General features: G+C 48.2%; 2 protein-coding genes across 2 annotated transcripts, besides 10 other annotated features; both read left to right on the top strand.

The window, feature by feature from the left end:
• Nucleotides 1–6,751, top strand: Tc00.1047053510161.10 (hypothetical protein, conserved; the record flags this gene model as incomplete). Its single annotated transcript, XM_801400.1, has 1 exon — nt 1–6,751. A coding segment is annotated over one exon (6,751 nt), but the record flags the coding sequence as incomplete, so codon positions are not given.
• Nucleotides 1–10,651: a sequence feature (heterozygous, Esmeraldo-like haplotype).
• Nucleotides 2,193–2,237: a microsatellite.
• Nucleotides 6,800–6,823: a microsatellite.
• Nucleotides 6,896–6,943: a sequence feature (CT-rich).
• Nucleotides 6,984–7,040: a sequence feature (AT_rich).
• Tc00.1047053510161.20 (hypothetical protein, conserved) lies at nt 7,084–10,464 on the top strand (the record flags this gene model as incomplete). The annotated part of the gene is made up of 1 exon (XM_801401.1): nt 7,084–10,464. The coding sequence occupies one exon, from the start codon at nt 7,084–7,086 to the stop codon at nt 10,462–10,464; it is 3,381 nt and encodes a 1,126-aa protein (XP_806494.1).
• Nucleotides 8,871–8,893: a microsatellite.
• Nucleotides 9,234–9,276: a microsatellite.
• Nucleotides 9,281–9,304: a microsatellite.
• Nucleotides 9,680–9,708: a microsatellite.
• Nucleotides 10,560–10,598: a sequence feature (GA-rich).

A 10,651-nucleotide genomic window follows, 5' to 3' on the forward strand; every position in this document is an offset into this window, starting at 1 on the left:
CTCTTTGCCGCAACAGGTTACTGTGGAGACAAGCCCTAGGCAAGAACGTGTTTTAAAAATAAATGTTGCACCTTTTCTAGTGTGTTCTCCCTCTTTGTTTGATGTGGCATTCGTATCATGGGAGGGTATAGATTTCATGCTACAAAAAGATGGGAACTTTGAGGGAAATACGGTGGGTATATCACTCTTGTATGATGCATCCTTAAGGGCAATTGAAAATCAAGAAATGACAGTGTTGTGGGATCATCTCCATAGAGTGAAAAAGGCTACTGCTATTTTAGAGGTATTGGGAAATCAGGATACTGAAGGAGACTTTATAACACTAAAGAAAAAATCAGATATGGATTGTGTCATGCTACATATTGGTGGTGTTTTTTTGCATATCACCGAGAAGAAACTACCGTTGCTGTTACATCAATTTATGGAGGTCCACAATTTTTTTTGTTCCAATATTTTACCATTGCCTTTATTACCACGAGAAAATGTTATTGCTACTTCCGAGCTGAATTATGCACTCATGAATATTCAGTTCGACGAGGTGCATTTGGGTTTTAGGTGGAACAGTCGAATGAATGGTATCTATGGGGAACTTCATTGTGCCCTTTTTGCGTTTACATGGAGAAGTAATGGAGCCTTAACCTTGAAGGATGGAGTTATGCAGTTGAAGTGGTTTGATGCAGCTCCACTTGGTGAGTCCATGGGTTCAGTTGATCTATTGCTTCAAGAGGCCAGCGAGACTGTACCGCTGATTGAACACATATCGCTTTCAACTGAGGAATCACGTTTAGGGAAGATCCTTGTGAAAATCTCACCTATTCACATGAATTTAGCCTTCGACACCTATTTGAGCCTTGTTGAGCTAGTCGGGTACCATCTGAGACTTGAACTCAGAAGACCCGCGAGGGGGACATCAGTGGATTTCGTTTCTGTAGAGACCCTAGGTAAAGGTGCCTTGGATATGAAAAAGTCACTTTCATCTGCTTCATATTTGTTTTCATGTGGGAATGGGGATACTCTTACATCATTCAGCGGTGCGGGATTTCTTGTGCAGAGTGTTGAAGTAACTCCTACCTGGCAATTTTCTCTGGAGTTGGCGAAGGTAAGGCTCACGGTCGACACGGAGCGGCGGGTGAAAAATGCTGACAAGAAAAATTTCAAACCTTTATTGTGGTTAAACCTCACAAATATCATTTTTGATCTTTTTCCTAATGGGACTTCTTTTGCGTTGGATGAGGTGAGACTATCTTGTCTTCGCGAGACAAGTGTCGTGTCCCTTTCAGGTTTGCAGTTTAGTACATCGCGTGCTTCTGATTCAATGCATTCAGTGCCCGAGATGGTGTGCATGGTGCAATCGATTATCACTAGGCTTTTTACACCCGATTTGTTGACGTGTTTTGATCGCCTCATCAAGACTCCTGCAGAGGAGCTTGCAGAACTTTACTGGGAGACGACACACCCAAGTGGAAGTGATATTCTATGCCGTTTCCATACCGAAGACAGTACTCGTGGTGATGGCAGTAATGGTGACAACCGTAGCGAGAGTAAGAAGGGCAATTACCGTAAGATGGAGGTTTTAACGGTGGGTACACCTGTGTGGGAATTGACGAACGACCTTGTGCTTAGCCGCAATGGTGGAACGGTGTTACAGTTCTCTAACGTGAATACAAACAATATTCACGTGGAGATGAACGGCCACTCAATTCTTATTGAGACGCCACGGAAAGCCGGAGCTGAGATTGTGATGGTGGTGGACGGAGGAATTTCATTGACGTTTTGCAATGGTCGTTTTGTTTTGCCTTGTCTTCTCTCGGAAGAGACTCGAATGCGTCGTCTAGAACGTTTAGGCGAGGAGGCCTTGTTGTTACCATTCATAGCACTGGGTGAATGCAGTTATATTCGATGTTTTAAAGTCCGTTATGCCACAACCGAGAGGCATAATTTGCAACATTTTTATCATCATGAGGAGCAGAAGCAACAGCAAGAGGATGGGGCGATTGAAACTGTGCGCCCTCAACGCTGGAAAATGCATGCGGGAATTCATTCAGTCATACTACATGTATCTTCGGAACGAAAAAAGGGTATCGTGAAGGCGACTGTTGCCGTGGAAGCGAAGATAAGCCTGCATGGTAAGACGATTGAGCGAGGCGAGATTTCCCTTGAGAACTTTAGTGTTGTCACACGCACCATGGATTCCACCACTACTAATACAACCAGCACCACCACCACCGCCGTCAGCAGAAGCAGCAGCCCCAAGAGTAACAGTAACATGAGTGCATCGGCGATGGATAATGTTTTGATTGCTCCGGTTTCTATTCATCTCTGCATCTCGGAAAGCCGTCAGTTTGCGTTTTCTCTGGGGCGGGTTGTTGTGGATGCCATGGTGGGCGATTTGTTGTTGTTGAGTATTATGGCGCGCGAGCTTTTTCTTTTTGCGCGGCATGTTATATCATTCCAGCTTGCACCAACGGAACAAGAGTACAGATTGCAAATTGAGCACGTCTTGGGGTGGAATTCGGCAGGTATGCGTGGAGATCAACACGAGGAGGGCGGTGATGCTCGACAAAGGGGCGAGGCGCCGAATGAAGAGCCAACAAACACAATGCCAGTACTTTCACTGGCCTTATTCCTGCCCATGATGGAGGTGACACTAAGCAATCTCAAGTATCCACTGGTACAGCTGTCACTAGCCGATATTGTGTGGAAGGTGAACATGTTTTGCACGAGTCGAACAACCTTGTTGCAGAGCCAGCAGCTCAATATACAGGTTTACGGCAAGGGTCGCTGGGATACAGTCATACCACCAAAGGCTGTGATATCCCTTGAGGCAGTTCATTCTTGGTCAAGAAGGACTCGTACGGAGCAGGTCGAGCTGCAGTGTGACGGCCTTGTTTTGTATGCCTCACACCTATTGCTCTCCAAGATGATGCACATCCACCGTGAATGGTCAGAGTTTTATTCTACCATTTTTGAACTTTCACATCATGCGGAGGAAGCGTCACCTCCGATGGGTCTTTCTAACATTTTGAATCCCGTTTCCACCGCGACACATCGTTTTATAAATGTTTTTGATGATGTTTTTTATCTCTTTGTTGGAAAAGATTTGGAAAATGGAGAGATTGTGCCATTACCCTCCTGCACCGCAGTGGATCTCACATTGCCGTTCAACAGGGCGGAAGATGTTCGACTTTACCTATACCCTCGGCATTGCATTGAGCTGAATGAAAATGGGCGTCATGTAAGAAATAATGAGGGATTACGTAGAGACATGCAACACTGTCATGTTGTGGCAAGTCAGTTGCAGTACGGTCGTGCCTTTGGTCTTGTATTGGATGATCTGCTTGTGGTAATCTCATGTGTAGAGACGGAAGGGATCCAGAAGGGGATGCCACCCTTGTCCTCTGTGAACGCCAGATGTTATCAACATGCTGACCGTGGTACGACGCCTCTTACTTTGACCAATCAGGCAAATGTATTGCCCCCATTTCGAAAGTTGCCAATGGCTTCATTTGGGGGAATAGATGAGGCGGGTTTAGTCATTGTCCGTATTCATTCTCGGAGAGCCCTTTACAATGGCATTGGGATGATGATCGAGGTGCGTCAGTATATTCTAGCTGATTCAGAGGAGACACCGATGAGTGAAGACTTCTGGATCGTGCCTCCAAACGCGGAGTATCCTCTTGTTGCTTTGTGCAATCGGTTAGAGCTCCGTTTTTCGCTGGATGGGGATGTTTATGGTACGTCATTCAGAACGCTCTCTCTTGAAACTGGCGTTGTCTTGGCGTTTCAACGAATTGGAAATGAAGTGTCAAACCGGGAAAACAGCGGTTTTTTGCCAGTGTCTGTCTTTATTGCACTGCGTCATTTTCCTGAGAGCGGCTCAACTGTCATCCATCTTCTTCCCCGTATGACGGTTCTTAATCATATTGGGGTCCCTATAAAACTGTCGCTCTGGCAGGAAGAGGGAACTGAAGAAGAAAAGGAGGAGGAGGGGCTGCTGCTGAACCATCGGGATGATAGCGTGAGCAGTACTAGTAATCATGGTGAAAGAGGCAGTAGTATTACTGCTAATAGTGGTCAACCATCCTCACAACGGCCTGACTGGAGAAGGCGTTCTTCGCGACGGCGACTCATAAGTATTGGAGAACACGGAGCCCTTCCACATCAAGGTGCTCTTTCCATTTGTCGGTGCTCCTACAGCAGCGGTCTCTTGCTGAGTTTGACCTTCACACAAACAGGTGGAGAGACAGTGCAAACCGAAAGGACTACAAAGGTATGCAGCTCGCTTAAAAGGAGGGTAGGGCGAGAGCCATGTCTTATGCGGTTGCGTGACTCAAGCAAGCGTTCATTTTATGTGCAGGTGACTGTGCTGCATCGAACGATCATATTGTCTGTTGGATATTGGGTGATCAATCTCACGGAGTACCCCATTTTACTGAAAGACAGTTACACTTCACGCCACCTCACAGCGGGGCAGTCAATGAACACCGGTATTCCGCCATCACAGGGTCTTCCTTTTCTTATTGGTTCTCGTCCGGCAGAATTCACGGTTGCTTTATTAAAGATTGGTCTGGATGAGGAATGGTCCGAGGGAATTCCGACGCAGGTGGGATCGCATGGTGTTGCAGAGTCACCGCGCCGCATGGTGGGTGGTGTTACACGAAGCTGCAACTATGTTATCCAGTTCCCTCGTGTTCAAGAAGGACGACCCGCGGTGCTGCTTCTCACCCCACGTTGGGTGTTTATCAACAATGCCAACCGTCGTTTGAAAGTTCACTTTACATTTCCTGTTGTGAAAAAGAGGCTGTCATTGAAGAAGCTGTCTTCTCGTGAACAAAGATCACCACGTGCATCCGAAGCGGATACGGATTCTTTGCCGTTCCTGACGCTGCGGCCAGGCGAGCATCAATTTAGCTGCATTGGCACGGCAACTGGAAACATGGCATCATTTCAGGACACTCTGGAGGATGCTGTGCCGTCCGTCACCTCGCTCTTTTCTGATACTGTGCGACATAAAAATCTTGCAGAATTTTATGAAGCGCATCGCACTGCATCCATCTCTGTGGATGGTCCTGGCCACGCGGTGTTTAACTTGTGGGCTTCTCTTAAGCGTCAGCCAGCGGTTCCAAGTGTCTTCTATGGAGCGAGAATAGCGAATCACAGATCGTCCTCGTTATTACCACAGTCATCATCAGATTGTTTTGAATTTGATGAAGATGTGGCTTTTGTCACGGGCCGTATCAGCGTGACGGTGCAGCATATTGACAACGTTTTGGCCGTTGTGATCAACAGCATTCATTCAACAAACATGGTGATTCAGAATCGAGCGCGCAGCGTAACGCTTGCGGTGCGGCAAAAAGGAAGCCAACGTCGCACCGTTATTCCTCCGTGTCAGAACCGTTTTTTTCTATGGGAGGACTATCGTACAGATCCTGTGATATCCCTGCACGTTATTGGTTTCAAGGGAGCATGGTTTGAGGTGGACTTTTCACGGGGAAGTTGTCAGGTTCAACGGCGCCACACATCTGACCTTACAGAAAACGTGCTTTCCCCGTTTAGTTTTCGGGCCTGTATAAGCACACGGAATGCGCAGCGTGTGACAATTTTATTTACGGATGAAAATTTCCCACCACATACCTCTTTTGATGACGCGTGGCATAGAAGTGTGGGGCGCACAATTTCTTTTCCATCATTGGAGTTGTTGTGGCTCATGGAGGAGCAATCTACCGGGGATAAGCCACATTTGTCTCTGGTACTGCGAGATTTGCAGGTGCAAACCCTTGTTGCAGGCAATACCCACGCCATTTCAATAATCCTGAAGCGACTACAGGTTGTAGATGTACGCAGGCAGGCGATTGTTGTGCTGCACCGCGCGAACCCGGCAACTTCAAATGCGACAGAGGTGTCTACGGGTGGTAGGATTCTAAGCTGGCTTTGGAGAGGTGAAGAGGTACCACAGCAGGATTTCCAGGCGGTCTATGCCGCTATGATGTCACCAAGCGGTGTGACACGTGTGACGGAGTTATCTTTTGTATTTACTCCTTTTGTTTTGAATTTATCTGATCAACTTGTGGTGTCGCTTTGGCAAGAGTACCGTGGACTCTTCTCTTTTCTCAAGAATAATGGCAGCAAGACAACGCTGGTTTCAGAAGCCTTGTCATCAACACCGCTCTCACACCACGAATTCTCACAGAGGCTAATGGCGAGGATGCAAGAGCCTGAGAATTGTACCACAGAGATCTCCGTTGGTAATACGTCCCTGACTTCCTCTTCTGCAATTCCAAGTGTTAATTATTTCAATCAAAGCGAAACACACGAGGGGCCGGCGCTATTGTTTATTGATCAGGCGCATTTTTCACGTCTTACGGTATTTCTAACCTTCAGTCGCCAAAAACCCGATTTGCTGTGGGAACTGTTAGGGATGTATACATTGATGATTCCCAAAAGGCTGGAGCAAAAGGAATTCTCATGGAATGCGCTAGTAGTTGAGAACGGTACAACGACGTGGGGTTTGCTGCTCGCACAGGCACAGCGTTGGTTGATGGATGGGGCGTTGCGCCAATGGCCAAAGGTAACGCGCCTAGGTGACATTGTCGACACGTTTAAAAGAGGTTCAAACAGACGTGTTACACTCGCAGGCACACCCGCACCGAGATTGGCAGATGTAAACAATTTTTCTGATAGTGATGATGATAAGAAGGGGAAGGACAAGAGGGAAAATGAGGCACTTTCTTCCAGTAGGAGGATGTTATAGAGTTTGTCAAGTCCAATTTCATTGTCTCTGAACCTGGATGGTTTTCTTTTGTTGTTGTTGTTGTTGTTTTTGAGCACTCCCTTCGCGTACCCGGGCAAACGCCTGGCATTTTGTCTGTTTTCATCCCTTTTCTCTCGCTCTCCATTTCTTTCTTTCTTTTTTTGTTTTTTTCCTCTTTCTCCCTTCCTTCCTCCTTGTGGCAAGGCAAAAACAAGGACGCACACGTGCATACTTATATATATATACATTTATAATATTATATTTTATTACATAAAAAAAAAAAAAAAAAGGAGAGGAGGGGGGAGGGGGCTACATCTTGGATAGAGAGAGAGATGGAGCTCGGGATAGGAAACCAATCCCCGTCCCTGGGCGAGAATGACTGCTCCAACACACAAGACAACACTCAACTGAATACCGAGGTCAATGAGGAGACGCCGGTGAGAAGCAACACTCAACTGAATACCGAGGTCAATGAGGAGACGCCGGTGAGAAGCAACACTCAACTGAATGCCGAGGTCAATGAGGAGACGCCGGTGAGAAGCAACACTCAACTGAATGCCGAGGTCAACGAGGAGACGCCGGTGAGAAGCAACACTCAACTGAATGCCGAGGTCAATGAGGAAGCGCCGGTGAGAAGCAACAATCAACTGAATACCGAGGTCAATGAGGAGACGCCGGTGAGAAGCAACACTCAACTGAATGCCGAGGTCAATGAGGAAGCGCCGGTGAGAAGCAACACTCAACTGAATACCGAGGTCAATGAGGAGACGCCGGTGAGAAGCAACACTCAACTGAATGCCGAGGTCAACGAGGAAGCGCCGGTGAGAAGCAACACTCAACTGAATACCGAGGTCAATGAGGAGGCGCCGGTGAGAAGCAACACTCAACTGAATGCCGAGGTCAATGAGGAGACGCCGGTGAGAAGCAACACTCAACTGAATGCCGAGGTCAATGAGGAGACGCCGGTGAGAAGCAACACTCAACTGAATGCCGAGGTCAATGAGGAGACGCCGGTGAGAAGCAACACTCAACTGAATGCCGAGGTCAATGAGGAGACGCCGGTGAGAAGCAACACTCAACTGAATGCCGAGGTCAATGAGGAAGCGCCGGTGAGAAGCAACACTCAACTGAATACCGAGGTCAATGAGGAGACGCCGGTGAGAAGCAACACTCAACTGAATGCCGAGGTCAACGAGGAAGCGCCGGTGAGAAGCAACACTCAACTGAATACCGAGGTCAATGAGGAGACGCCGGTGAGAAGCAACACTCAACTGAATGCCGAGGTCAATGAGGAAGCGCCGGTGAGAACCAGACGTGGGGGCCGTCGGGGACATCGACGTTCGGCTCAGCAGCAATTGACAGCATCCACGACAACAATGGAAACGGGGTCAACGTGTACAACGTCCAAGCCGATGGAAACAGTCGTGGTGCCGGTAAGCGGTGAGGCGGCAACGTCGTCTGAAGATCCGCGTCCGGTAAATCGTACGTCTGTGCGTCGACGGGCCAAAGCCACCAGCACCACCGTTACAAAAGTGGTGACTGGGGTTTCTTTAGAAGATCTTCGAGCAAAGCGTAACGGCACGGCTGCCGATGGCGTTCCAGGAGGAGATGCGAAAACAATTGAAGAGGTCAGTCGTATTCTTTTTATGTACGCATCACGAAATCCACATGGTGGCAAATCTTACTTTAGCAGGCGTCCTGGTCCTTTTTCAAGTGACGTGAATTTATGCAAGGTGGGCGTGGAGAAGGAAGGAGATGGTGTGGATGCGGCGGCAGAAGGGAGCGGCATGGACACAACATCATCAACACCCGAAGGAACTGAAGAGAAGAAAAGTGGGCTTTTTGTGGGAGAGTTGCCACACCCCGATGGTGATTATACGGGCCTCCCTGATGTTTATGCCCATGTGATGTCGCTTATTCTTTCAGGGGATTTGCCACCCAAAAGCTTAGAGGTATTACATGCCATGTTGTCTCACACCCCACGCGGGGGGGTATTAGACCCATTTTCTGCATCAAGGAGGAGCAAGCATGGTTTTACCCAACCAGGGTTTCAATATAGAATGGGAGATGCAATGCAACAGGGGTCACAGCGTTTCTTCACATGCTTCGACTATTGCTCACAACAACAACAACAACAACAACTGGAGTTGATGGGTTTGATGGAGGAAAATTTTTGGGGGTATGGTGGCTTTAATTCGTACATAGATCAATCATACATGCATGGAATGGGCTGCTCTCAGTTCAACATGATGCCTTTTTATCCTCACCCCATGGACCAACAAGAAGCCACACCGGACCATGCGTATTCTAATGAAAGGGCCATGTCCTATTCGTTTCTAGGCGAGCAGGCTTCACAGCATGAAGAAGCTTATCCGATATATAATCACGGTGTGAAAATAGATGGTGCAGGAGGGTACGAAGGATATATATACCCACTGGAAGAATATGAGAAGTGGAACGTAAATAAAAAGGAGGACGGTATTAATAGCAATCATAATAATAATAATATTAATATTAATACTAATGCTTATGATGATGATGATGATGACGATGCGGATGTCACGGCAATGTTGCAGGATGTTCGGGATGCCGTGCAACGGGCATCGTCACCTCGGCAGTTGGGTGACGCCAATTCTTTGAATGATGCAGTTGCAGGTTCATTGAATGGAAGTTGCAATGAACACTCGGAAGAAACCCCATTTTCCTCCTCGCTTCCAGCGCCGTGTGTTACGATCAGTCAAACGGAGCGTGACTCATTGCGGTCCTTTCAGCAGGCATTCCTTGCTCGCATGCGGGTAACAGGATCGCCGGAGTGGAATTCCCCTGGTGCGACTTCGCCAAGAAGCCTCCTGCGTGCTCTTGTGGATGACAATGACGTGAATGACCTTACGTTGGGGCAGCCACAGCCGCCACCGCAACAACTACAAGAGCAGCAACAACAGCAGCAGCAGGAGCAGGAAGATGATGCTGACGACGGCAGGTACACAACGAATCGCACGCTTTTTTCTTACCGCACCACCTTTTTAGATGAAGAAGAAGAAGGCGAATACGATGGTGGCAGCGGTGATCTTGACGACATCCTGACCCCTGACGAGCCTGCACCCCGTGGTGATTCTGTAGCAACCACCGCCGCCCCACGGGAAAGCCACCACCAACCACAACCACAACAGCAACAGCAACAGCAACCGCAAGAACAAGAGCACTGGCAGGAGAGTTGCAGCGAGACGACATCGAAGACGGGACAATTCTCGCTACCTTTTTCTGCAATGCGTGGTGATGCAGCGGAGGACACGCAAGAGATATTCTTAGCGGCAGAAAGCAATCTTTGGTCCTGGACCCCGAGTGATGGCAAGCGGGAGGGATTGGGAGCTGAAGGGGCAACTGTGAAGAAAACAACAGCAGCGACACCGTCCAGGCGGTGGCTATACGTGGACGAGCCCAAGGAATGTTACACTTTCTCCGCCACGCCACAGCAGCCAACTACACAAAAGAAACAAGTGAGATGGAAGGATGACCACTCGCCATATTTTCCGGCCGCATGGGATCTCGCGGTGCCAATGTTTCCCGCAATGTTAGGAATGACGTCAAGCATGACTCCTGCAACCACCATGAGGGCAATAAAGTTGTCACCGTCACAAGGGATGGCCAAGACAAGTCCGGCACCTCTTAACTTTAATGCGATACCATTCATCCCGTCTCGCGCGGGGGTGTGAGCGATCTCTTTTCCATCTTTTTTATTCTCGCAGTGAATTGTTCTGAGGGCGTTGAAAGTGATGGGACGTCATTGGCGACGTGAAGACGGCTCATCAAGGAAGGAAGGAAGGAAAGAAAGGAAAAAAAAAAAAAAAACATGCACGGAGCAATCCATGTTATAAAAGGGCGAAGGAGAAATATGGCAAT

Source organism: Trypanosoma cruzi, genomic scaffold (genome assembly GCF_000209065.1).
Source record: "Trypanosoma cruzi strain CL Brener 1047053516653 genomic scaffold, whole genome shotgun sequence".
In the NCBI taxonomy this organism is placed as follows: Eukaryota; Euglenozoa; class Kinetoplastea; order Trypanosomatida; family Trypanosomatidae; genus Trypanosoma; species Trypanosoma cruzi.